Genomic DNA, 24,964 nt, shown 5'->3' with positions numbered 1-24,964 from the left:
ATAGCCACCAGAAGGGACGGTATTTGTTTAACAATCCCAGGCGCCTAATGCTTTTTGGACCAACAGGCAGCTTAAACTGGCATGGCAGAGACTGAGAAAAATGATGTTTGATTTTGCTAGATTTTCTCATAGTGCACACTGGTGCATCGGCACTGCTGCTGAAGAGCAGTCCATTGAATTCTGCACCTGAGAAAGCACATTTTGTGTTGCCTGCAAAGCGTCAATGCAAAAACACTGTTCAGTGCCAACTGTTTTCATGTGATTGGCCTTGGACATTTCGTACAGGATTTAGGGATTGTTGGTGACGCTTATTTGACATCAACACAAAACCAAGCCTTCCGTGTTATTGACCCTCTCCTGTGGAATGCTTCTCCAACAGGGATTCCACAAGCACCTTCTGTACTAACTTCCACACGTTTGCCAGAGATTTTTCTTGGCAGCCAGGCTTATGCTGACAACTGAGAAAAGTATTTTCTGAAACAGTCGGCTGGTGATACGGTTTACATTTTTGTATTCATTTTAACTGGTAAACTGCTTTGATTTTTAAAAAATGGAATTGCAGTATACTAACATTTTTTAATAAATAAATATGGGAGAAGATTAAGACTATTTAAATGCCCCAAGGCAAATTATGCGGTTCCTGATCTCAGTGCCCAGCGCAGTACCTTAACTTTGTGCTGTGACTTGGAGAAGTAAAAGGAATCAATTCCCCCGTTAAACATAATTTATGAGCTTTTCTTCTAAACTGCAGTATCCTGACATGACATGTCCTCTCATGACAGTTTTCCTCTCTCGGTACAAAATGTTCTTCAGTCACCTTTCAACAAGCTCCATGTGTAAATAGGTCATGGAAGAGCTCTAGAATTGCAGCCCAACAAAGTCAGCCATGCCTCAAAAGTTCATCTAAAACCAGGATCTTCCTATGTGGTGTCTGACTAGGGATGCTTTCATGGTCAACTGAAAAAATCATGTGCGAAATAAACAGGAATGTTGTATACTGGTGGGTGTTGTGAGCTGCACTGATCTGCTGGGGAGATGAGATAGAGCTGTTATTAAATAACAAATTCATCAGAAGGGTTGAACTACTTCCATGCAATTGCTGTTCAATGTTAAGTTCTGTGTGCTCTCTCTCTCTCTCTCTCTCTCTCTCTCTCACACACACACACACACATATACACACACACACACACACACACACACAAAATATCTCCCTACTGTAAGTTTGTTTCCCCCCCCCCAACACTTTCTAGTTTTAATGTGAGTGAGATGGAGGGAACAAAATTTCCACGTGTCTACGCCCCACTATTTTATTTAAAATGAATGAAGATTTGCAGCAGTAGCACCTGGTACATTGGGTCCAAACTATACTTGCTTTTCGCTCAATATAAAGGATGACTCAAACACCTTTCTTCTATTTGCTTCCTAATTTGTGCAGATTTAGCATTTGCTTTCAAGCGTACTGGGCACACTGTTAACTATTTCGAAGGGCTGCTTTCGATTGCTTACATTGTGGCTCTTTCACTAAGAGGCTGAGGGTATTTTGATTACTAAAAAAATTGCTTCGGGGAAATACTTTAGAAACACACATTCAAGCCTACAAATTTCATTTAAATTGCACGAAATGGGTTCTTCCTTTGGCTGTTTTGAAAAAGTCTTCATCCAAACTCCTGCCATTTGCCTATAATGGGGCCAATACAGAAATCTGTGAGGACTCTTATAAAATGACTCTATAGTTGCTGACACACCATTCCTCTCCCAAAGAATCTTGGGAACTGTAGAGGCACAATTCTCAACTCTGTTGACAAACTACAGCTCCCAGAATTCTTTGGAGAAAGTAATGTGCCTGATGTATATGCAACCTATGTTTGGATATAATTCAACTGAAGTAGCCCATTTGTGAGAAGGTCTGGTCTCTCTTTAGATGAAGATGGCATATTTCTCTCTTTTTTCTAAGAGGCCTTTTTAGGGCATGGTAATGGATTGGTGAAAATAAAATGGCAACGCCATAAAACAAGAACACTTTTTCACTTTTCTACCACTTGTGTATTCCAGACCAATATTTTGGTTGGGACACACCTACTAAAGTGACCACAGGGGAACTGTTTTTTTGTTGGGGGGTTGGGATTCAGTTTCTAAGAGATTGGCATAATGGCCCTTGAAGAAGCAGCCTATAGAAAGGCTGCCCAAATTTGTTTTTGCCAAGTCCTTTCCCTTTCCTGTAGAACCTTGGGCCAAATGGACGCCTTTCCACCCCCATCCTCTGCCCCATTTCCCAGCCTGCAATCCTATTTTCTTCACAGAGTTTCCGGTTCCACTGGCTGTCTTTCACTGCTGTGCTGTCACTATTTGTGTCCTTTCTTTTTCAGTTAAGCCCCCAAGAAAAACAAACAAAACAACACTGAAGTTATGCCAAAGAAGACCCGAGTGAGAACTTTCCTCCCTTTTTTTTACTCCATGAAACAGGGAGGCTCCTGTACTTGGAAACTGCTTGCCGTGGCATTTTATTTGAATTGGGATAGGGAATAGCCTCTGAGCACAAAGGCTGGGCTTAACTGCCCCAGATACATCAAATAGCTAGTTCTTCTATATGAAAAGGGGATACTGGGTAGTTCTTTGAGGACTTTATCACTTTAGTGTGCAGGTAAAGAAACCTTATTTTCAAATTTGAAAACATAACATGCAAAACTAGACAGGAGAAAGAAAATACAAGCACTATGCACTTCCTTAAACACTAAACCACAAATATATCCTTTGTAGAAAAAGTTAACCAAAGTAGCCCTGTTAACAAACTATTACTTTGTTACTCGAGTAGGTTAGAAACCTTGTGAACAGAGAAGAGTGTCAAGTGTCAACTTGGAACTGTAATTCTGGAAGAGACTCAAGGTTTACCATCTCTGCATACAACATCTATTAAACAGATGAGCCTCTCTGACCTGCATGTAACATGTAAGCTTTAGTCATAATTGCCCACATCCACATTTTATTAAATCACCCAGAGAATGTGAAATATACTCAGAGTCGCAAAGTGATTTCATGCTCTTTATTCAGCTCATAGTGGTGAGGAGGAATGAATGAATGTCCCCTCACAGTATCTGCTTTATATACATTATTTACACAATGGGCTGCACATGATTGGCTAATTCTGGAATTCTACTGTAAGCCAATCAGGTTGTGGATTCACTTCTATCTGGAGCAGGATTGGGTGGTTCCTGCCAACCAATCATACTGCTGCATTGTTCTAGGACCAATCAGACTGCTGCATTCTGAATCCTATTGTTCTAGGACCAATCAGACTGCTGCCTTTTGGATCCTATTGTTCTAGGACCAATCAGACTGCTACAGTTTGGATCCTATTCAACTCAGTACATAACAGAATGATTAGGGAACAGTTGAGTTATGTGAACGTAATTTGGATTTTTGAATGAATACGATGGTCACCACTCTGGTCACTTCTCTCCCCATTCCTCATGGAAACAGAGATGAGCATGTGCACACACTTTGCTCTTCCAAAAGAAATGGGTGAAAGTCAGATCCGTAGGATTAATCTGAGTCTTGAACGACACATAGAGCTGAAAGAGGAAGTGGGAAAGAGTGCCACACTTCCAACTTCCTCCTTCAGCTCTATTTACTTTTCAGGAGAGAGAGAAAAGTAATCCTCCTCTCCACCTCATGACCAGTGGGGCAGCAAAAGAGGTAGAGGCTCTGATGCCTTGTGGACACCTGGTGATGGCCTTGGCGGTACCACTGACATCGCTGGTTGCTGTCTAAGTTAATGGCCATTTCTAAATCTGTGTCATCGATACAAAACTGTAAACAATGTAGGAAAATCGTGTCACATGTTCAAAAGATTTGCTGAAAGATTTCTTCCAGGCTTGTGTGGAAAACTGGCTAGACTTCGATACTGTTGTTACTGACTCTTGTGTTTTCACCTGCTCCTGTACTTATTGCTTGTTCATTGTTTGTAATTGATTTTTTAAAATAAAAAATCTTATCTCACCCTGAGTATGTGATGACAGGTGGGTTGGAAATAAGTTTAAATATATAATCACAGATTATTTAAATGAATAACAAGACAGCACCATGCTGGTAGCTCTTTTAGGGGGGCGCAATCCTATTCAGGATAAAACAGTGATCCCTTTAGATGGGAGAAAAGGGTAGGCTAGTTCTGCATGGAAACAAGTTGAAGCATGGAACAAAAATCAACTAATAAATAAAACTACACTCTCTAATAGTGATTATCTTGAGTTTGCATGTCATGTTTGCTGCCATTTTACAGTGCCTAAGCTCCATTTTGGGAGCCAGCAAACCTTACAAAGCAGCCAATTCTACTAATAGTGTATCTATATGTAGCATTTCTTTGATTTAATTCTTTCTGTCACAGCCAAGAAGCAAAACTGAATTCTGGCCAGGTTGCCTTTCCCTTCCTGGAATTCCCAATTGAAATGCTAATCAGCTTGTTGCCAGGCAGGGGTGTGTTTGCCAACCTTTGGGTACTGAGTGATTAACACCGTGGCCAGTTCCATTTGGCCTATCACAAGCTCCGGTTCTGACTTGTCATATAAATGGCCATAGGCACCCTTGGCTGAGTTGCAAAAGGTTTGCTTTGGTTTTGAAGAGCTATGCATTCTACCTGATAGCTTCTTGTGGTGACAAAGGTTGAGCTGAAGCTGCTCTGGAACCTAGACACCATGTGGCGGAAACCATCTTGTAACAATCTGAAAGAATTGCCCAGCTTGGTTCCTAGATTGTAGGACTAAGACAGTCAAAGATTCAATGCGTTTAAGAAGTCTGTTCGGTGGAAGGTTCGCAGGCTATGAAGGACTTGCTCACAAATTTATTGACAGCTACACAAATTATTATAGCTAGGAAGCGGAAAGGGCAAGCAGAATATAAAATGGAAGAATGGTATAAAGAGGTGTGGGATATAGCTATTAATGATAAATTAACATGTGCCATTGAGGTAAGATGGGGAATATGAAGGAGAAATGATTTTGAGGAGATATTGCAGAATTTGTACTGTTCAAATGGAAGTGGGTCAAACCATTGCAAGAGTTGTTGAAAATTTGGGAGGTTGGATAGTTACAATAGAATGGTCTTGGTGGTGGGGTGCACATTTTTATTCGTATTTATTTATGATTATTACGTCGTAAAAATAAATAAATAAGAAGCTGTCTATTTCCTCCTTTTAACAGCAGCAGCTGGGTTGGGAAGCAGTATTCGAACCATGGAGTGGGAAGGGGGGGGAGTGGCTTTTTAAAACCCCCTTGACAACTCCACCTCACAAATTGCTATAGGGCTCTGGAGGAAAACCACTAACAACACCAATGGAAGTTTCCATCTCAGAACAAAAAGGAACTGTAGTGCTGGTGAAAGCTTTAAATGCACTGTTTCCCTCTTCCTCTACTCTAAACAAAATTCAGATTCCCCATAACTTCTCCAAAGTGGGGAAAATGTTAGGAAACCCAGTCATGGATCTTCCACAGCATGCCTTGAGTCACCTCTGAGTATTTTTATCCTCAGAAACTGAAAAGCAGTTGAAAAGGGTAAAATTTCCTGACCCAATAGTTTTCCAACTACAATAAGCTTTTCACATGGGGGAACATGTAAAAATGTGGTCCCCCAGCTGCAGTGTGAAATAGTACACCCAGGGAGGGGTGTGCTATGTGCCATTTCTGCACATTGGAAATATGCTGTTTCTATGTGGTAGAAACCAATTTTTATTCTTAGCCACAAATCCACAGTGAAGCTCAGGGTATAGCTCTTGAGGGACAGTGCCTATATGTGGTTTTTAGATAAGCTGTTTGAAAAACATCCCCACCATGACCCATCCAGCTCTCTCAAGTTGGGAATGAAGTTCTAGGCTTGACTTCATTGCCCATGCTGGAGTCAGTGAAGGCAAAGTCAGGTATCTACTTTCTTCTGAAAAGCTGAAAGTAGTACCCTTATTCCAACAGTATGACATTCATCCTCAAGTCCCCACCACCCCATGACTTGCTTACTTGCTGTATTTGTCATCATATTTGCAGATATAACTAAGATGAGCGGCAAAGGCTTCTACTGCCAATGGGCAAGGGATCTCTCCACTTTTCCTCTTAATTATGACACCTGTTTCGATGAAAAAGAAACATGTTGATTGTCAATTGTGGTGAGCATGCCGTATGCTCTGATCCTGATAATTACCACCCCTCCAAAGCTGGTGCTATTCCCTTTTGGGGGGGAGGGGGGCAGAATTTGCATGTTAGCTGCAAAGACACAGTTAATGCCCTATCTAGTTTGACCCTTAATTGCCCTGGGTTTGTAACCTGTTTTGGGGGTCCAGGTCCCACCCCCAAGCAACGTAACATCTCTGAGCCCTTACCTTGTTGAATTGGAGAATAAGCGTTGGTCAGAAACCGAAAGTAGCCTTTATTGTACCAGCAGATCAAGGACATGTTTCCTTTCATCTTTATCCTATATTGTCCTCGAGACTGAGGAGCATCTGGGTTATTTAGCATAGATGGAGGCAGGCCTGTGCAGTCACTTTTTCTTGCACTTAACAACCCACAACAATAAATCTCTGCAAATGGAAGATGACAATACATATCTATTAGCAAGACTACCTTGAGGTTTGAGAGTTGAATGGAACGGTCATCTCCTGCCCTACCAGGCTTAGAGGGGGAAAGGTGGGGCAATGACTTACAGTTTCCATGAGGAAATATTTCTTGTCTCAATAAAGAAAGCCATATAAAAGGAAATCCCAGGAGAATTGTGTGCTGAATTGTCTACTGTATGAATGAGATTGCAATGCATTTCCAAGGGGGAAGATTAACTGGAAAAGGAAACTCCAAAGGAGGTGGATCTGCTTAGCTGTGCCATACATCACGACAGTAAAGGCCGCTTTGTCTATAGCAGGAACTGAGAACCTGTAGTTCTCCAGATGTTCAGATGATCTCAACATCTGGAGAACCACAGTGGTTCACCACCTCTAGTTTAGAACATTGCAATTTGACAAGTTTAAAGCATGACATTATCAGACTGCGGTCTGAAGCGCCAAGGATAGCTAACGCGATTCAACAAGACTTCCTGCCATTTTTATTCAGAAACACTAAAGCATTAAAACATAAAATAAAAACCTTAAACATCTTAGCTTTTAAGGACTAAAAGCTGAGTTCAATAGAGAACTGTCTTTCTGTGGCATCTTGTGGCTATATTTCATGTCTAGTGAGGCTTATAGATCACATTGCTAGTCCTACATTGCCCTTGGGGTCCCTTCCAACTCAAGATTCTACAAATCTATTCCTTTTGGTGTATTACTGTTCAAAAATCCAAGCTTTCTTAAGCTCCATTAGACTCTTAAATGGTCTGGTTGAGAAGGAGCCAGTGGGGGAAATTGGATTTGTTCATATTTGTAATTCCAAGTCATTAGAAGGATTTCCAGCTGCAGATCTAGCCACACCTGAACACAAAGATTCACATTTTAGTTCTGGGGCCCCTAAATGAGGGAAAGAACTAAGGAGGGTGGAGCAGATGGATTAACCACTGAGCCCAGTATCAGTTGAAGAACACTAGCTGGTTAATATCATTACTGATAGGCTTATTGAGTTCAAGTGCAACCTCTCTGAGGTTAAGAGAAGGCACAAAGACTCCTCTTGACAAAGACTCCATGAACAGTAGGGCCAGCACAACCATAACACTGGACCAGCAGGTGCAGTTCTGATCACCTCTTAAACCTCTTCTATTTGTCTTTCCTGCCACAGTTAAACTCATAAGCCGTTCACTCCTATTGCGCAGATCCAATTTTCTCCAGTAGTGTGAAGTCAATGCTATTGAGTTTGCTAAGGTGCCTTTAATTCAGAAGCACAAACACCAAAAGGTTAGAGGTAATTAAGGACAATCTTTCTTTCAGTCCAGACAGAGAACTTGTAAATGGAGCGTCACCTTACAAAGGGTAATGAGAACCATATGTCAGCTACCTCTCTAATGCAACAGAACAAATGAGGCATCCTAGATTTATGACCAAGACAAGTGACTGCTTTAACAGTGGCAGCAGATTTAGTGCCGGCACATGGCACATGTAACTTACACAGATTCTAAAAAATAAACCTGTGATGGAAGCTCACAGTTGCTAGGGCAGCAGGAAATAAAAATGAAATAAACATGAAATGAAATCCATCTGGGTCGATGGATCTGTTCTGTTTTCTTACGTCCAAATAACAAGTGCCTTTCTCTTATACAGTCATACCTTGGGATGAATATGCGTCAGCTTAAATATTTTTGGGTTGCGCTCCGTAGTGACCTGGAAGTAATGGAGCACATTACTTCCGGGTTTCGCCGCTCGCGCAGACACTCAAAATGACGTCACGCGCATGCGCGGAAGTGGAGAAATATGACCTGCGCATGCGCAGACGCACAGTCGTGTTTTGCGTTCACTTCAGGATGTGAACAGAGCTCCGGAACGGATCCCGTTCGCATCCAGAGGCAACGCTGTATATGATATACTTGTGTGGTGCAGGGGTGAAGCCCTGGCAGTGACAGCACGTAGGTCAGCCTGGGAGACAACAGAGGGTAGGGCTGCCTATGATGCCCCCAGACAGCTGCGTGACAATTTTTTAACGTTAAGATTTTTATGAAGAGATTCTAAAACGCCCCGAGAAGAAAGCAGAACAATGGAAGCTTCTGTTGAAGGGGAGGAAGGCTTCAAGAAATTCGGATGAGGCATTTCCCTGATTTATATCACACATGCCTCAGGACAGGTAATTTGGGCAAATGGTAGCTAGAGAGAGAGAGAGAAAGAGAGAGAATGAAAATAGGGGATTGGGATTTAAATTCGGACTCCATCATTCCTTTAAAGTGCAAATGGAAAGCTGGAAATCACATTCTCCCAGGTCACATCTGTTTTGACCCAAAATAGAGAGTGACATCTTTATTTGCTCATTTGAGAAAAAGTAACAAGTGCCTCCTAGAGAGACAGATTAGGTCACCACTACCTGCTTATCTGTCTGCATCTCCCACTTATGGGTACAAGTGAAATCTTTTAAAAGTCACACCATATATTCAAAGCATTCCTATATTACTTTAAATTTCCCAAACGTTCCTGTGTCCTGAAGTTTTTTTAAAAAAAATTATGGGCAATGTAGAATTAACACAGGCCATTTCTTTTCCCCATTAATTGCTGAAGGATGGTTGCGGGGGGGGGGGCAGGAGAAAATCTGCTACCCCTAAAATGCCACAGCAATTAAACAGCTATGAATTGCCTCTGAGGTCCACAGGGATACTCCACAGCAACCATGTCAGCCTGTTTTCAGTTAAACTGTCAAAGCAGAAGCAAAACAAGAGAGCTTTGTGCCCCCGAAAGACCAACAGTTCTATTGTTTTGTGAACCGGAGGCCAAACCCCCCCCCCCCACAGGTCAACACGTAGCCTGACACAAACCTTGTTTCTCAAACTCTTCAAAGAGATTCAAGCTGGTGATGCTGGGCCCAGTAAAAATGATGTAGTTCTTCCCTGCCGCGTTCTGACAAAGGCTCTTGGCCACCATGCTGTGGAGCTGGGTTTTGTTCTTCAAAGCATCCAGGCCTTCCGTGCCACTTCCTTCTTTCAGGTGGACATAGATCTTAACAAGCAAGCGGGGGCAGGGGCAGGGGCAGAACAGCAGGGAGAAAAGTCAGTGCGCAGAAAGGCCAGTGGCAACGCTCTCTCGTTCTTCGGGGAGATGAGCTGAATAGTACAAGTGCATACCTAATCAATGCTATAAGGCCTCTTGTGATGGACTATGCCAAAATGGCAAAATTAAGTGGGAAGATCGGAAATCAAGATTTTAATTTTAAGAAAGAATGGGGAAAGTTTATAAGTTCTTTACGAAACCACTGTAAACAGGTTAAAACAGTAGCAGGATTTTAGTCACACTTGTAAAGTAACAGAAAGTATGGATAATTTAGAAGGATAAAAATTTGGATAAGTACAGTGGTACCTTGGGTTACGAACTTAATTCATTCTGGAGGTCCATTCTTAACCCGAAACCATTCTTAACCTGAGGTACTACTTTAGCTAATGGGGCCTCCTGCTGCTGCTGCACCGCTGGCGCTCAATTTCCGTTCTCATTCTGGGGCAAAGTTTGTAACCCGAGGTACTACTTCTGGGTTACTGGAGTTTGTAACCCAAAGTGTTTGTAACCCGAGGTACCACTGTATTGATATGCAGTTGTAAATGTTATCATTAGGACCCATGGAAGGGATGGGGGGGTGGGGAGTCAGAAGATTCAGAATAATCTCAATATTTGGAAATTTTTTTTGTTATGTGTTTATACCTTTCAAAAATCAAATCAAATAATAATAATAATAAATGCTAAGGCCTCTTCAGTCCTGAAGGGGAGCAGTCCTATGCACAAGAAGCTGGCGAGAGGCAAGCTGGTGTAGCTTAAACTGGTGTAAAGTTACACTAGATGCAAGTCCTGTTCAGCAGTGGGACTACTGCTCTGCCTAAACCTGGCAGAGGTAATTTTATGTTGCCAGGTAATTTGATGGAACCGAATGGGCTCAAAATCCAGCCTAAGTTTCTCTTCTCTGGTTCTGCCTCCACCTCACCCCCAGAATGCCCCTTTGCGGGGACTTACTCCAGCCTCAGCTTAGCCAGCTTCTGCTCTGCTCCAGCTATGGCAGGATGAGGAAGTTATACCACTACGTCTGAGCCAGGATTGAAGATTTAATGCTGGCGGAGCATTTAATGCTGGAATTTGCTGCCAAGGAGTGTGGTGGAGTCTCCTTCTTTGGAGGTCTTTAAGCAGAGGCTTGACAACCATATGTCAGGAGTGCTCTGATGGTGTTTCCTGCTTGGCAGGGGGTTGGACTCGATGGCCCTTGTGGTCTCTTCCAACTCTATGATTCTATGATTCTATGATTCAGATGTGCTGCAATTCTAAGCTGCTCATCCTGGCTGCTCTTGCCACAGGCTTGTCCCCCTGAAACCTTTTGTTGGAACTGCAGTAAGAAATCCCATCCCAAAGCTGAATTAGCAAGCATCGTTGCAAGAAACAGCATGTTTAGAGCTGGACTGTTTTCAAAAATCATTAGGTATTCATCCACAGGAAAAGCTACAGAGTTTGAATTGTGAAAGAGACTGATTGTTCATGGTTGTGCAAAGAAAAAAGTGCACACTGGTACTGCTTTTGGACTACTATGGGAAACAAGGAGTGCTTCACCTTACTGTGCAGCTTGAAAAGACATTTGCTTGTCACTATATTTTGTGTCCTTCATTTCTAGAGATGTATCTCTTACTCTATACACACCCATAGTAACGAGACATCAGCCCCGTTCAGGCATTCTTAAGTTCTATCCATGGAGTCCTGTGCCCTGGCATCACTACCCAGCCTTTCCCATACTAAGGGAGAAGATCTGAAGTAGGACAGTAGATGAATTGGACTGAATGTCCAGTCCTCCTTGCAGCTGGTAACCCTGCACCATCAAGCAAACAATTCCTGTTGGTCAGGCATACAATTCCTATTTGGCCCATATGTGGTCAGCTGATCTTACACTGAGCCTGGATAAGGGTGGAGGGTGCATAAATAGCTCACTGAGCTCCCCCCTCTGCCAGCATTGGCACAACATGTTTCTGTGGACACGCTACTTCCACAGGATCTTAAGGCACAAGCCAACCCCAAGCAATTTTGCATTGGTTTCAGATTGAAGTATCAAGTTTTAAGAAAGGGTTAGGCTGTGGCAGAACCAAGGATCAGATACACCCAGAGGGAGCCTGATAGAGAGTTGTAAGCAGCCGGGAGAAATTTGATCATGTCCTAAGACACTCCAGTCCTGTTTGAACAGGAGCAGTTTATGGCATGACTGATCCTTCAGCAGAAACTGCAGATGCAATAAGGTCAGTTACATAGGAAATTATGGCAATCCTATCAGCCAAAACATCCACTGACCACCTTCCAAGCAGCCTGTAGTAAACCAGTTTTTCAGTCCCACTGATTAGACATTTGGATCTATGTAAATAGTTGTAGAGAGCCCTCTGTGTGCATGGCAGAATCACACTGACACAAGGAGATGTAGCTGCAGGCCCATCTGTACCCATCACATGAGAATAGGCCTGCAGCAGAAGGCAGCTATAATGGAAACTAGGAGAAAACCTAAGACACGTCTCACTTGGGAGCACAATTCAGTGGAAAGTTTTCTTGTGCAAACCTCAATTAAATGAACAGTGGTTTGTTTCAACTGGGTTTAGGGATGAGACCTCCTTTGTGGTTACTAGCCTAACTTCTCATGGGCTTGAGCACCCCTCCTCAACACCTCTAGTGTGGCTGCAATACTTCTGGTTTTGATTTACCACAGTTCACTATGTTGTCTAAACCCAACAACAACTGTGGTTCATCTTGCCAATTTCAGACCATGAGTCATGCGGCTGGCTTGTTTCTGCCAACCACTGCTCACATCACTGTTCAACTAACCATTGGTGAACCATAATTGAGGGGTCTGGAATGATGCTAAATTCCCGTTAACAGACAAACAAAAGCTTCAAAACTCCTTCTTGGGCCCACACCAGAGGAGGAGGTAGCAGAGGAGCACACACTCTCGGTGGGTGGGAGAGGTGTTAGGAGCATCCTACTCTCGTGTAGGACCCTGGCAGAGACACATGCCCGACTGGCATGTTCTCTCCCTCCTGGTCAATCGTTCGGGAGCTTCAAAAGCTTTCTTCTGCCCGAACATCACAGCGACTGATGCCAACAGACATCAGCACACTCAGGGATCCACAGAGTGTTCACAGTTTGTGTAACAGAATTCAGTAGCTCAGCATTTGGCTAATCTATGTTTATTTACATATAATACACTCGGAGCATTCTGACTTAGCTCCTTCCTCTTTCTCATCAGACAGCAGAGAGAAAGAACAAAGGACAATAGTCCCATTTCACGGAACACAGTAACACAAACATCCTGTCTCCGTCACTTCCCACTCTGTGAAATTAAAACATACACTGTCATGTGATAGACAGCAATCCCATGACTGCAGACACGGGGAATGAATCTCCAACATCCTCCCCTAATTCATGCACTGTGTTCCAGTCATCAGTGTAACTGCAACAACCATACAGATGTCATACACACAGCATACCCCTGTATCACCCATTCCGCTCTTGGAACTACCTGCAACTGGACTGGCCTTGGGCCTTACCATCTTGCACTTCTGACTAGTCTTGGCATCATAACCCTTCTGACTGTCAGGAAGTCTCACATCTGGCTTTGTTGGGACTCGAACTCTAGTCTCGTTCCTCTCTGAGGAATCGGTGTTCACCCTTACAGCCTTTGGGTGTGGTTTCCTGTCCCTTGAGGACAAATCCTGTACCCCTTTCAAGACTTTGGGTTCCAAGACCTGTGTCGAGCCACTAACCACAGCTAAATCTGCAACAGCCTAGGGTCAATGAATAAACCATGGTTTATAGTGACGTCTGGAGACAGCCATTATGTTTGCATCTATTTTTAGAATGAACACACAGAACTTCCCCGGCATGTAATTGTCCTATACAAAGCAGCCACCAGGAAAGCAACTCTGTCCTGAGTAATATTCCAAAAGCCTATTTTCACAGACGTTTGAGCTGTCTGCCTAACAGCTGCAATAATCTATGCACAAATTGATGTCCTGGCCCTGTGCTTGACAGGGAAGGTTTCCCACATGACCCTCATGAGTGGATATTCTTTAAGCCATGGCTTAATTAATACTTGGGAATGGATTTTTGGGATGCTCAAGGAGAAACAACAGTAAAGCAAGTATTATTTAAAAGAATTAAATGAAATATACTCTACGGGGTGTTGTGGAAGGGAGCTGTCTCAAAAATATGAACAAGGCAACTGATAAATTCAACTGGTTTTATTCCTACAAGCTTTGAACTTTCACAAATTTCAGAGAGAGAGAGAGAGAGAGAGAGAGAGAGAGAGAGAGAGAGAGAGAGAGATATGTTAAATACGGATACCCCTACAAAAACGACAGATGGCTAACCCTTCTGCAACTCTGCCCTTGAAAAGGAAATTCACCCCGGGCTTATATTTTGCTCTCTCAAAGTAGAATGAGTAAATCAATTAGGACTTAATGGGACATCAAATAAGCTTATTCACAACGTGAGGACAGCGAAAGTCATTCTAATTTTTAATGTGGCACCTTACTACTGTGCACAGTCCTGACATTCTCCAACATCAGAAATGGCTCTCTGTTTAGAACTGCCACAGGTTTATCGTGAATGAAAAACAAATGGGTAACAGGGTGACAGGGAGGAGAAAGGAAAGAAAGATGGAAAACTCCAACCCATTTGCATGCATTTACAGTGTGGCCTGATGCCATGTTAGATTGGATCAACATAAGCACATTTTAAGAGTCTAGAATCAAGGCTATTGACAAGACTCAAGATGCCAGCCCCTTTCAGCACCACCGGAACTATTAAGAAAAGACCATACTTGGGCCACAGCTAGGGATGGGTGAATCTGTCCATTTTGATTTCAGTTTTTAATTTCCCAATCTTCACTTCTCCACATTTCCACATCCATTTGCAATTTTCTTTTAAAGAGTCCTCACAACACCACCAGCTTTTACATATGAATTTCTCCTAATATACACATTTTTGTGCACAGTTTTGCCTTATACGCATTTTTGCCAAACAACTTCCCAAATTAGAAGGCATTTTGTGTGCTATTTTCACTAATGTATGCATTGTAAGGCACATTCATTTTTACCCTGTGTGTTTTTGTACACATCACTTGGGTTGAGAACTACACTGCAAAATTCAGAGAAGTGCATATTTTGAAAGTTACTGTATTTTGAGTCTCCTCCTGCTTCCCAGGCAAATTTGGTAAGTTCACCTTTAAATGCTGAATCAAATTTCTCCCCATCCCCAGTCATAGCTCTGACTTCCTGATTCAGTTTGGAAGCTGTGATTTGAGTGGCAGGACCATGAGATGATCTGTCTCCACACCTCTTCATGGCTTAATTAAACTGGAAGCATGCCGTGCCAGCCAGACTGCATTGGGAATGGAAAATTATTATCCCGGCTTATCATTTGGAAATTATTTTCCTCACTTCTGGACACCACGGTTAAAAGAAGGTTATTGATACAGAGTACAGAGATAAAGAGCAGAACTGCAAAGATGATAAAGAGTCCAGAAGGTAAATCCTATCAGAAAAGTGGTAAGTGTTTAGCTTAGGGAAAAGAACCTGGACGGGGGTGGGGGAGTTATTTAAATTATACCGACAAATGAAAAATCAGCTTTGTCTGCATTTTGAGATCTGATGGGCACAAGTTGACATCAAGAGAAGCAACAAGCCAAAAATCAGAATAAAAACACAATTAAAAAGAAAAAGATTAATTAAAATTAAAAGCAGCATAATGAAACAATTCAATCGCAAAGGCTAAAAGGTAAGGTCTATGTCAGGCAACATAGACACCAGGTGAGTTTCTACTGAGAGGGAAAGTGGTGCCATCACAGAAAAGGCCCTCTTCTATGGCTGCCATCTACCTCGCCTTAGTATGGCACCCAAAGGAGTGCCTCATCTGTTGGCTTCAGTGCACTGGTGTGTTGATGTGGGAGCAGACATTCCTACAGGCACCTGCATCCGAAGCTGTGATCCCCAGGTGCTAAGTAAAATAGCTAGTATGAAGGCTGGGCAGGGGGCTAAGAGGTCCCATTGCATGGCTAGAAGTTTCGCGGATGAGACTCATGAGTTGAATTCCACCCATAAATCCCACAGGCTATACCAGTTTTGGCTTTTGTGCAATGAATTGCTTTGCTTTGTCTTTTTTACTCATCTGAATTGCTTTGAGATTTCTTTAAGTGTAAGCTATATGGAAACATTATAAAATCAAAACATAAAGTACAATAAATGGCATTTTGGATTCAAGAACTTGGGGCTTCTACATTCGTAGAAACTGTTTTTGTTAGAAAGATGCTCTCATACAGATAGCTGCAGAGAGTTTACCATTTCTTCTCACTTAAGTCAATTATCTCCATGTTGGAACCAATCATTTAGACTAAACTAAAGCCTCCTTTTGGTGCATTGAGCAAATTATTGTTTTCCTCCTTCACAGAACAGCAGGCAGTCTCCAAATAAGTGATTGACTTCCACAGGGCCTTTGTATAAATGTACTGGAAAGGTCGTCAACATAAAGGTGAATGTGGTATTTAAGTCTCTAGCCACTGGGGGGGAAACATCACACCTGTTCTTGCAAGCTGTGATATTGATGGGTTCACACTTTTTGAAATGTTCATTTTCACAACTTCTTGAACTCCTTTCTCACCTGATCCTTTCAAATATGAACAGAGGGCTGTCAAGAGGTGCATAGACAAAGGCTCTTGAGATTACTTGGGAGTTATTTGGATGCAAGTCAAACGCAAGTGTCAAGTTCATTATTTTGTTCAAGCTGTTGAGCTTGATCCTGTGACATGCGGAGTGTCATCCATTCTCATTGACTTTGACAGTTTGAAGATGTATGTTAATGGAGATGGACTGAGGGCAGAAAATAAATTATATTTGGAGCCCAGAGTAGCTGGAATCTCTCCAGCAAGTCTACATTTGTAACAGTTTTCATTTTATGATCTATAGACCTTGCTCTTTCTCCTTCTTATCCTTCAGTGTGGTGAGAGCCAGTGTGGTGTAGTGGTTAAGAGCGGTAGTCTCGTAATCTGGGGAACCGGGTTCGCGTCTCCGCTCCTCCACATGCAGCTGCTGGGTGACCTTGGGCCAGTCATACTTCTTTGAAGTCTCTCAGCCCCACTCACCTCACAGAGTGTTTGTTGTGGGGGAGGAAGGGAAAGGAGAATGTTAGCCGCTTTGAGACTCCTTAAAGGGAGTGAAAGGCGGGATATCAAATCCAAACTCTTCTTCTTCTTCTTCAGTGCCAAAGTCCATGAAGGCCAAACAAAAAGTCTTATACCGTGGGAACTATCGCCCATGGCTTTTCCCCGTGATACTCCTGTAAGAATCCTGAGGCTGTTATGTAGGAGTTGAAGACGCAGCTACTATGCTAATGGGAAGTGCAGCAATGTCAGCATGGGAAGTAACTGGTTATGATGACAAATTTCAGAAATGGGGGTTTCAGAATGATTTCAACTCAGAAAACCATGATCCATCAGAAGCCAAGACCAAGCCCTCTCTGAAATCTGGGCCCAGTCCATAATGGCTTTACTGCTTGGATAGCTCAGTTGGTTAGAGCATGGTGCTGATAACACTAAGGTTGCAGGTTTGATCCCCGTATGGGACAGCTGCATATTCCTGCATTGCAGGGCGTTGGACTAGATGATCCACACGGTCCCTTCCAACTCTACAATTCTATGATTCTATGACCATCATCTAGTGCTCCCTCCAATGTCCCAAACCATGCAAATGGAAATGTGTGCATCCACTGGTTTTTGTGTTGCTGGGGGGTTTTTTTGGGGAGGGGGGGAGATGTGCAAAGTATTTATTTCATAAAATTGCTTGTTTTTTGTTTTTGTTTTTAAATCGAAGTAGAATACCAAAAAGGGGCAATAGGACTAATTTCTCACAAAAATTGAAAATAATACTTCCTGTCCAGTTTGTCTCAGGTGCTACAAGTGGTTGCAACATAGTGGGTTTTTTTTATGAAAGCTGGAAATATGAGGATTATGGTTCATCCTGGGATGGAGCACCCCCCCCCCTTCATTTTGTCTCTCCCCACCCACACCCTGAAATAGATACCCAGGATTTGTTGAAGGAAAAACTGTATGGGCCACATCTTTAAGGGATGGACAGAAATTGTATCTCTTGCTGAGGTACCTTAGGCTTGCAGTCTGAATTATTCAATAAAATTAGGAGGCATAGAAAACAACCATCTTGAGACTGGCAGAAAGGACAAGATGAACTTCCCTAGGATATTTTTTTTTAAAACCTGCCATACTTTTTCATATAAACAGTGTTAGCTTCGCCCATGCAGGGGGCTGTTGATGGACAGGAAACATTATTCTTGTTACCAGAGGGCTTGGGGAAGTTTCAATTTAACATAAATCATGCAAACAAAGACTTGGGACTAAGGCCTTTTTCTGTACAGGACAGACAGTGGCTCCCCTTCTACCCTCTTAGAAAATGCCTTAAAGTACAAATCAAGGAACTTTTCTGTGCAGATGCCTGACTCAGGGTTGAGGCCAATTCCACAGGCTCTTACCTGGCAGATAAAACCAGTTGATGAGCACTGCCGTACCCAGAGACTGAATTTCCGCTTTTTCCTCTTGCGTAACTCTCGCTCTGTGCAGGTGGCAATGAAAACTGGATCTTCGTCAATCAGAGGTTCATGGAGTACCTAAAATCACAATGGGGTTGTGTTATTCTATCACTGGGAAGGAAAACAGGGTTTTCAATTTCTCTAAAGCAAGCATGTCAAAGTGGATCAAGTGTCGTATTTCAACCAATACCCATTCAGCTGTGAAGCTTACCAGGTGACCAGTTGCTATCTCTGAGCCTAATCTACATCGCTGGGTTGTTGTGGAAATAAAATAACACAGGACTGCCACATTGTAAGCTAAAAAATAGCCAGCCAGAAGAAATGTCCAGAGGAGCAGGAAAACCCTGAAGGCTGTGGTGGACACAGGCGCAAGCTATTGAAAGAGCCAAGAAAGGGGCAACATCCTTAAAGACTTAAAGTGGAAGAGGTAAAAGATAGAATTAACCTGACTCAGCATCACCTGGCATTCGCCAATATTTCCATTGGAACAAACCGATCAATTGTTGAGTTGCACACATCTTTCCACCCCCATTATTTGAAGACCCAAAGGGTGGAGGATATTGAGTTGTATAATGTTGAGCTTCCCCCTGATATTCTGGCTCCGAGCTCCTTGGAAGGGAAAGGAAGACCATGGATGTGATGAAACAAATAAACATGTTCTCTCCTCAAACCCCAATCCATAGCGGAGAGTCAATTGCTGTCCTATGCAACAGAGATGATTGCAAGATGATAGATAGATGATAGATATAGATGATAGATAGATGATAGATAGATAGAATGATGAAAACTTCAGATTATCTAGATCCCAATACATTTTGGATTATAATTCATAGGGGGTTATACACAACCCATTCTAGCAAAACCATGTTGTTCATGTCTGAACAGTGTACCCTGGCCTATTTCAAACAAGCTATGGTGTTATCCAACCAAACCGTGTGTGGTGACTAAGGTTTGTTCTTACTGCCACTTAATGGTTTATTTGGGGAAAACAAATCACAAGCCTGGGTTTAGATGACACAACCCAGATTCTGGCTTCTTTCATTTATGCCATGGCAGGATTGCTGTGAGAACCTTTGAGCAGTGTACACCAGTAACTATGGTTTGTGCACCAACTATAGTTTAATGTGAACTTAATCCATGTTTCCAGGGCATACGTTAACAATCTCCCCAAATAGGAGGAGGTGGGGGGTCACCATCTTTGCTCAGCCCTTATTCCTCTGATTATCGCTAGTCGAAACATTTACTTTAGCCCTTGTGAATTTGTAGACTGCAAGCGGAGCAAAGAACAGCTTGCTTATAATGAACTTGTTGTTCCCTCCTGAGAGCTATGCCTTGGTAATTTTAATTCCCTCCAGAATGTTAATCTTTGGCCGAGTTCATGTTGCTTCTTGCCAGCCACGTTCCACTCCTCCGGCTACCCAACAGCATCAAGCCATCAAATGAGATTTATTTAAAAAAAATAAAATGAAAAGGTTGCTCATTTAAAACATAGGTCTGTTTTGGAAAGCATCTTCAACGCATCACAGGGCTCACCTGTGCAATTATCATTAAAAAGCGAATAGCAGAGAGAAAAGTTTGAAGCCACAAATGAATGTAGATTTTTTTTAAGCAACATATTTATTATGTTCCACATAACCCATGGAATTGGGACATACAATGCCACTTAAAACTGGTGACGAGAGGATCCTCACAGTCCACATGAAAGTTATTTGGAAAATGGGATTAATTCCAGTTGTTCAGCAAAACAATCTGTACATTAAATTGAATCTGTTGTGTACTGAGCCCACCTAAACATGGACATCACCTCATAGGAACGGATTACTTTTAGATGCAGATTGTGTATAGATAAATATAATGATACTTGCGAGTGTGTTTATAAAAATTATAACGACTTGCTAATAATTGTACACTTATTGGAATAACAGTATTATTCCATTGTATTACAGTTTCAAGCACCTTTTCCCTTTTTTTTTTATTTCTTTCACTTCATTTGTCCACTGAAAGTTTTCAAGAAAATATAAATAAATAAAAACGATTACAGGAGACTTCTCCATTGCTGGCAGTCACTGGGGGAACAACATGGTGGGCAACAGCAAATTTGGGGCGGGGGCAGAATTGTTGTGCTCCTTCAAACTGTCTCTTCCTTGTAATGGTTCGGACTAGATGACTCTTGGTGACCCTTCCAACCCCACAATTCTATGGCATACATGCTGTTCAGAATGCCTGAAGAGGACTTTAGGAGAACTCCCAAACTGCACACATTGATCCCTCAGGGGGAGTGCAATCCCATCTAGGACCAGCTGAAAAACAATACCCAGGGTATTTGGACTCCCAGCTTGCAGAACATCTGCCTGGTCTCACTGCAAGGGACATCTATAAGACGTGTAGTGTTTTCTTGAACCACCATGGGGGTATACTCTGAAAGTCGAGTGGAAGCGTGGCTCAGGGTTTCAATACTGAGAGTTTAAAATTCAAATATGCCTGCCTTCAAACATACTGGATATTGTTATAACAAAATTTCTCCCCGGCAGCCTTACATCTATCTACACATCTTCACCTCTAGAGCTGCTGCACGTCTTCATTTATGCAAGCCCTTAATAGCTCATAAAAGATTCACAGCACCACCTGAAAGCACCATAGCAAAACGTGCAGATTATACTAAAAAAACCCAAGAGGCACAGATGTGCGGAGCTGGGCAAAGTCTTTTTGATATCCTAAAGCAGACATGTATAACCAGTTGGCCGCGATCGACAGGTAGATCCCCTGTCAATCGTGGGATCCTTATCGATCGCTGGGTTAGAAAAACTTCAGAATGAATGCTTCCACCCCCCTCCCCCCTCATTCTGTCCCTCCATCGCATCAAGTGGGCAGAGTTTGGTGTTTTATCATTGCGATGTTGAATATGGCAATTGACTTAAGCGCTGTGTGCGTTTGTTATTGGCGGAGTGTGAGATGAGCGAAATACAGTGGTGCCCCGCAAGACGAATGCCTCGCAAGACGAAAAACTCGCTAGACGAAAGGGTTTTGCGGTTTTTGAGCTGCTTCGCAAGACGAATTTCCCTATGGGCTTGCTTCGCAAGACGAAAACGTCTTGCAAGTTTGTTTCCTAAGAGGTGCAGTTGCGACTTGACTTCGAGGAGCAACTCATAGCACGCGGTGTGGTAGCCTTTTTTGAGGTTTTTGAAGACTTTGGTGATTTTTGAAGCTTTTCCAAAACTTCTTTTGCAGCCATTTGGTAAGTTAAACTTTTAAAACTTTTTTGGGGGGTTTTGGATTTTGGGTTGGGGTGTTTGGAATTCAAGGACTTGGTGTTGGGGAGGGGTTTGCAAGAATCTGGAAGCTGGTGTGGTTTTTGTTTTTTTTTTGAATTTTTATGATTTTCTGTGACCATTGGGCCATGTTGGGTTTTTTTAAAAAAAAAAAATCTGGATTTGAATTTCTCTGTGGTGGCTGGCTGGGGGAACAGTTGAGGAGGGGTTTGCAAGAATCTGGGAGCTTGTGTGGGGTTTTTTTTTAATTTTTATGATTTTCTGTGACCATTGGGCCATGTTGTTGTTTTTTTAAAAAAATTCTGGATTTGAATTTCTGTGTGGTGGCTGGCTGGGGGAACAGTTGAGGAGGGGTTTGCAAGAATCTGGAAGCTTGTGTGGTCTTTTTGTGAATTTTTATGATTTTTATTGTTCCTTCAACTTTTGAATTTATTGTTCCTTCAATTTTTGAAATGCTCTTTACAGTATGTGTGACTTTAAAGAGCACTTAATAAACTCTTGTTGTACCAAATTTGGCTTTGTTTGGACTTTTTTTTACCATAGGAACGCATTAATTGAATTTCAATGCATTCCTATGGGATTTCGTGCTTCGCAAGACGAAAAATTCGCTAGACGAACAAACTCGCGGAACGAATTAATTTCGTCTTGCGAGGCACCACTGTATGTCACTCTCCCCTTAAAAAAGCTCAAAAACTGTGCCCACCCAAAGCTAAACAACTCTGTTCTCCCCCCCCCCGAAAATTCAACAACTCTGTTCTCCCCCAAAAAAGCTCAACAATTCAGGTCAATCCTCAATGACAATGAGTAGATCACTGCCAGTTTTTTTACACTGGGAGTAGATCACAGTCTCTTGGGTGTTGGACAGGCCTGTCCTAAAGAATATGGATGCTAAGCCCTGAGCCCCTAGCAATTCTCCTCAGTCACTTACCTCCTCAAGTTAGTTTTAATACTAGAATGGGGCACCTTAACGTTGACACCGCTTTGTACAAGTGGGTTATTGTGTTAAATTTGCCTTGAAGATATCCATCCATCCAACTGCTTATCTAAGAGGAGTTAGGACAAAGTGTTGTAGAAAAGGAGATTTAAAGGCAAATAATTGAAGGTGCTGGTGTTAACCAACAAAACCACACATAGTCTGGGACTCCAGTACCTTTTTCCTTTACCACCTGAACCTTACAAAGGCCTTCCTCAGGGTGGTTGCTCCATCAGAGTTACAGAGTGTGACAATGAGGGGGGTGGGGCTTGTCAGTGGTGCCCCCCCATACAGAATGCTCCCCAGGGAAATTTGCCTGGTGCCTTCTGTGCAATTTTCTTTCAGGGTCAAGCAAATACATTATTCCCTGCCTAGGTTTATAGTAAATTTTAGAAGTTTTATTGGTTTCAGCAGCAGCACAGTTTTAAAGCTTTTAGAGTTAACATCTTCCTTCTGATGACAATTTTAATATTGTTTATTCAGGTTGTTAAGTTTCATTGGTTTGGAAAGGGAAGTGTCTTCCATACAGCTTGGTATAAAGGAGGGGTGGGTTACTGGTGCATGCATGCCATTTTATGTTATTTTTAATTAACATTTTTATTTTTTATGTTGCAAGTTGCCTAGTGACTTTGGAGTAGGCCACACACACACACACACACACTTTCATAGTGGTGACAATGACGACATCAAAATGGTAACAATTTCTAGACTATAAGTGATCACAAAAGAATTCAACTAATTCCTTTAGTGAAATGCGGCGGGGGGGGGGGGAGTGTGGATTGCAAGGTTCAAGCTCAAGGGAATCTCAGCCTTTCGACATCCAGTAAGAGTTTTTCTTAAATCAGGAACAAACTGAAGTATCTTCTCTCACCCCCACCTTTGCTATTTTATGTACCACTTTTTGTATATTGTTAACCTTGGCACATTAGAAAATAAATTCAATAACCAAAATGCTGTCAAGGGAAAGAGGTGCCAAACTTAAAGGTCTCTGAATAATTCATTTGAAATCTGTGCTAAACTACCGCAAAAACAGCTATTTCAGCATCTGCCACTCTGAAATCTGCGTTCTTCCATTAGTACTGGAAGAGAGGCAGACCAAAGAGACAAAGACAATTTAATTTGCTTTAGCAAATCTTCAACATAGGGCCAAACACAGGTATATAGGCAGAGCCAGATGTTCAGCGTTATATAAGGCTGATTCCAGCCACATAAGTATTTCAAACAGGAGCAAAGTATTATTGGCAAAAGGACTTGGAAATGGGGAGATGGATTAGATGGCATTCAGAATTATAGCAGTCAGATATGATTAAGCTTTTAAGCCTTTGACATTCAATGCATTTAAAGGCCAGCTCACATGCATGGACGTCACTTAATGATATCTGCTGGTATCTGAATGCGTGAACTGACACCACTGAAAAACAACCAGCAGATTTGTTGTTGTTGTTTAGTCGTTTAGTCGTGTCCGACTCTTCATGACCCCATGGACCAGAGCATGCCAGGCATTCCTGTCTTCCACTGCCTCCTGCAGTTTGGTCAAACTCATCCTGGTAGCTTCAAGAACACTGTCCAACCATCTCGTCCTCTGTCGTCCCCTTCTCCTTGTGCCCTCCATCTTTCCCAACATCAGGGTCTTTCCCAGGAAGTCTTCTCTTCTCATGAGGTGGCCAGAGTATTGGAGCCTCAGCTTCAGGATCTGTCCTTCTAGTGAGCACTCAGGGCTGATTTCCTCAATAGTCTCCCTCCAGCACCATAATTCAAAAGCATCAATTTTTCAACGATCAGCCTTCTTTATGGTCCAGCTCTCACTTCGAGAGCCAGTGTGGTGTAGTGGTTAAGAGCGGTGGACTCGTAATCTGGGGAACCAGGTTCGCGTCTCCGCTCCTCCACATGCAGCTGCTGGGTGACCTTGGGCCAGTCACACTTCTCTGAAGTCTCTCAGCCCCACTCACCTCACAGAGTGTTTGTTGTGGGGGAGGAAGGGAAAGGAGAATGTTAGCCGCTTTGAGACTCCTTAAAGGGAGTGAAAGGCGGGATATCAAATCCAAACTCTTCTTCTTCTTCTTCTTCCATACATCACTACTGGGAAAACCATAGCTTTAACTATACAGCCCTTTGTCGGCAAGGTGATGTTTCTGCTTTTTAAGATGCTGTCTAGGTTTGTCATTGCTTTTCTCCCAAGAAGCAGGCGTCTTTTAATTTTGTGGCTGCTGTCACCATCTGCACTGATCATGGAGCCCAAGAAAGTAAAATCTCTTACTGCCTCCATTTCTTCCCCTTCTATTTGCCAGGTGGTGTTGGGACCAGTGGCCATGATCTTCGTTTTTTTGATGTTGTGCTTCAGAACATATTTTGCACTCTCCTCTTTCACCCTCATTAAGAGGTTCTTTAATTCCTCCTCACTTTCTGCCATCAAGGTTGTGTCATCTGCAACAAATTCCCACCGTGAGCAATGGGAACCTGGACAACGTCACGGCTAATTTAATTCCATTGATTTCCAGTTAATCTTAGGGTCAAACCAGACGTGATATT

General features: G+C 42.5%; 1 protein-coding gene across 1 annotated transcript in view; it reads right to left on the bottom strand.

Annotated features, from left to right (window-relative positions):
* PGBD5 (piggyBac transposable element derived 5) overlaps positions 1–24,964 on the bottom strand; it is a 65,795-nt gene that overhangs the window by 1,295 nt on the left and 39,536 nt on the right. Inside the window, exons 3-6 of the mRNA XM_080997723.1 lie at positions 18,137–18,271; positions 9,412–9,592; positions 6,359–6,556; positions 6,000–6,105 (exon numbers count right to left, since the gene is read on the bottom strand). Of these exons, the coding sequence (XP_080853849.1) occupies positions 6,000–6,105; positions 6,359–6,556; positions 9,412–9,592; positions 18,137–18,271 (620 nt within the window). The remainder of the gene's footprint in view (positions 1–5,999; positions 6,106–6,358; positions 6,557–9,411; positions 9,593–18,136; positions 18,272–24,964) is intronic.

The sequence above is a fragment of the Podarcis pityusensis genome (genome assembly GCF_964106645.2).
Source record: "Podarcis pityusensis genome assembly, chromosome: 3".
Classification (NCBI taxonomy): Eukaryota; Metazoa; Chordata; class Lepidosauria; order Squamata; family Lacertidae; genus Podarcis; species Podarcis pityusensis.
The sequence above is the reverse complement of the archived record's forward strand: the minus strand, read 5'-3'. Positions and strand labels throughout refer to the sequence as shown.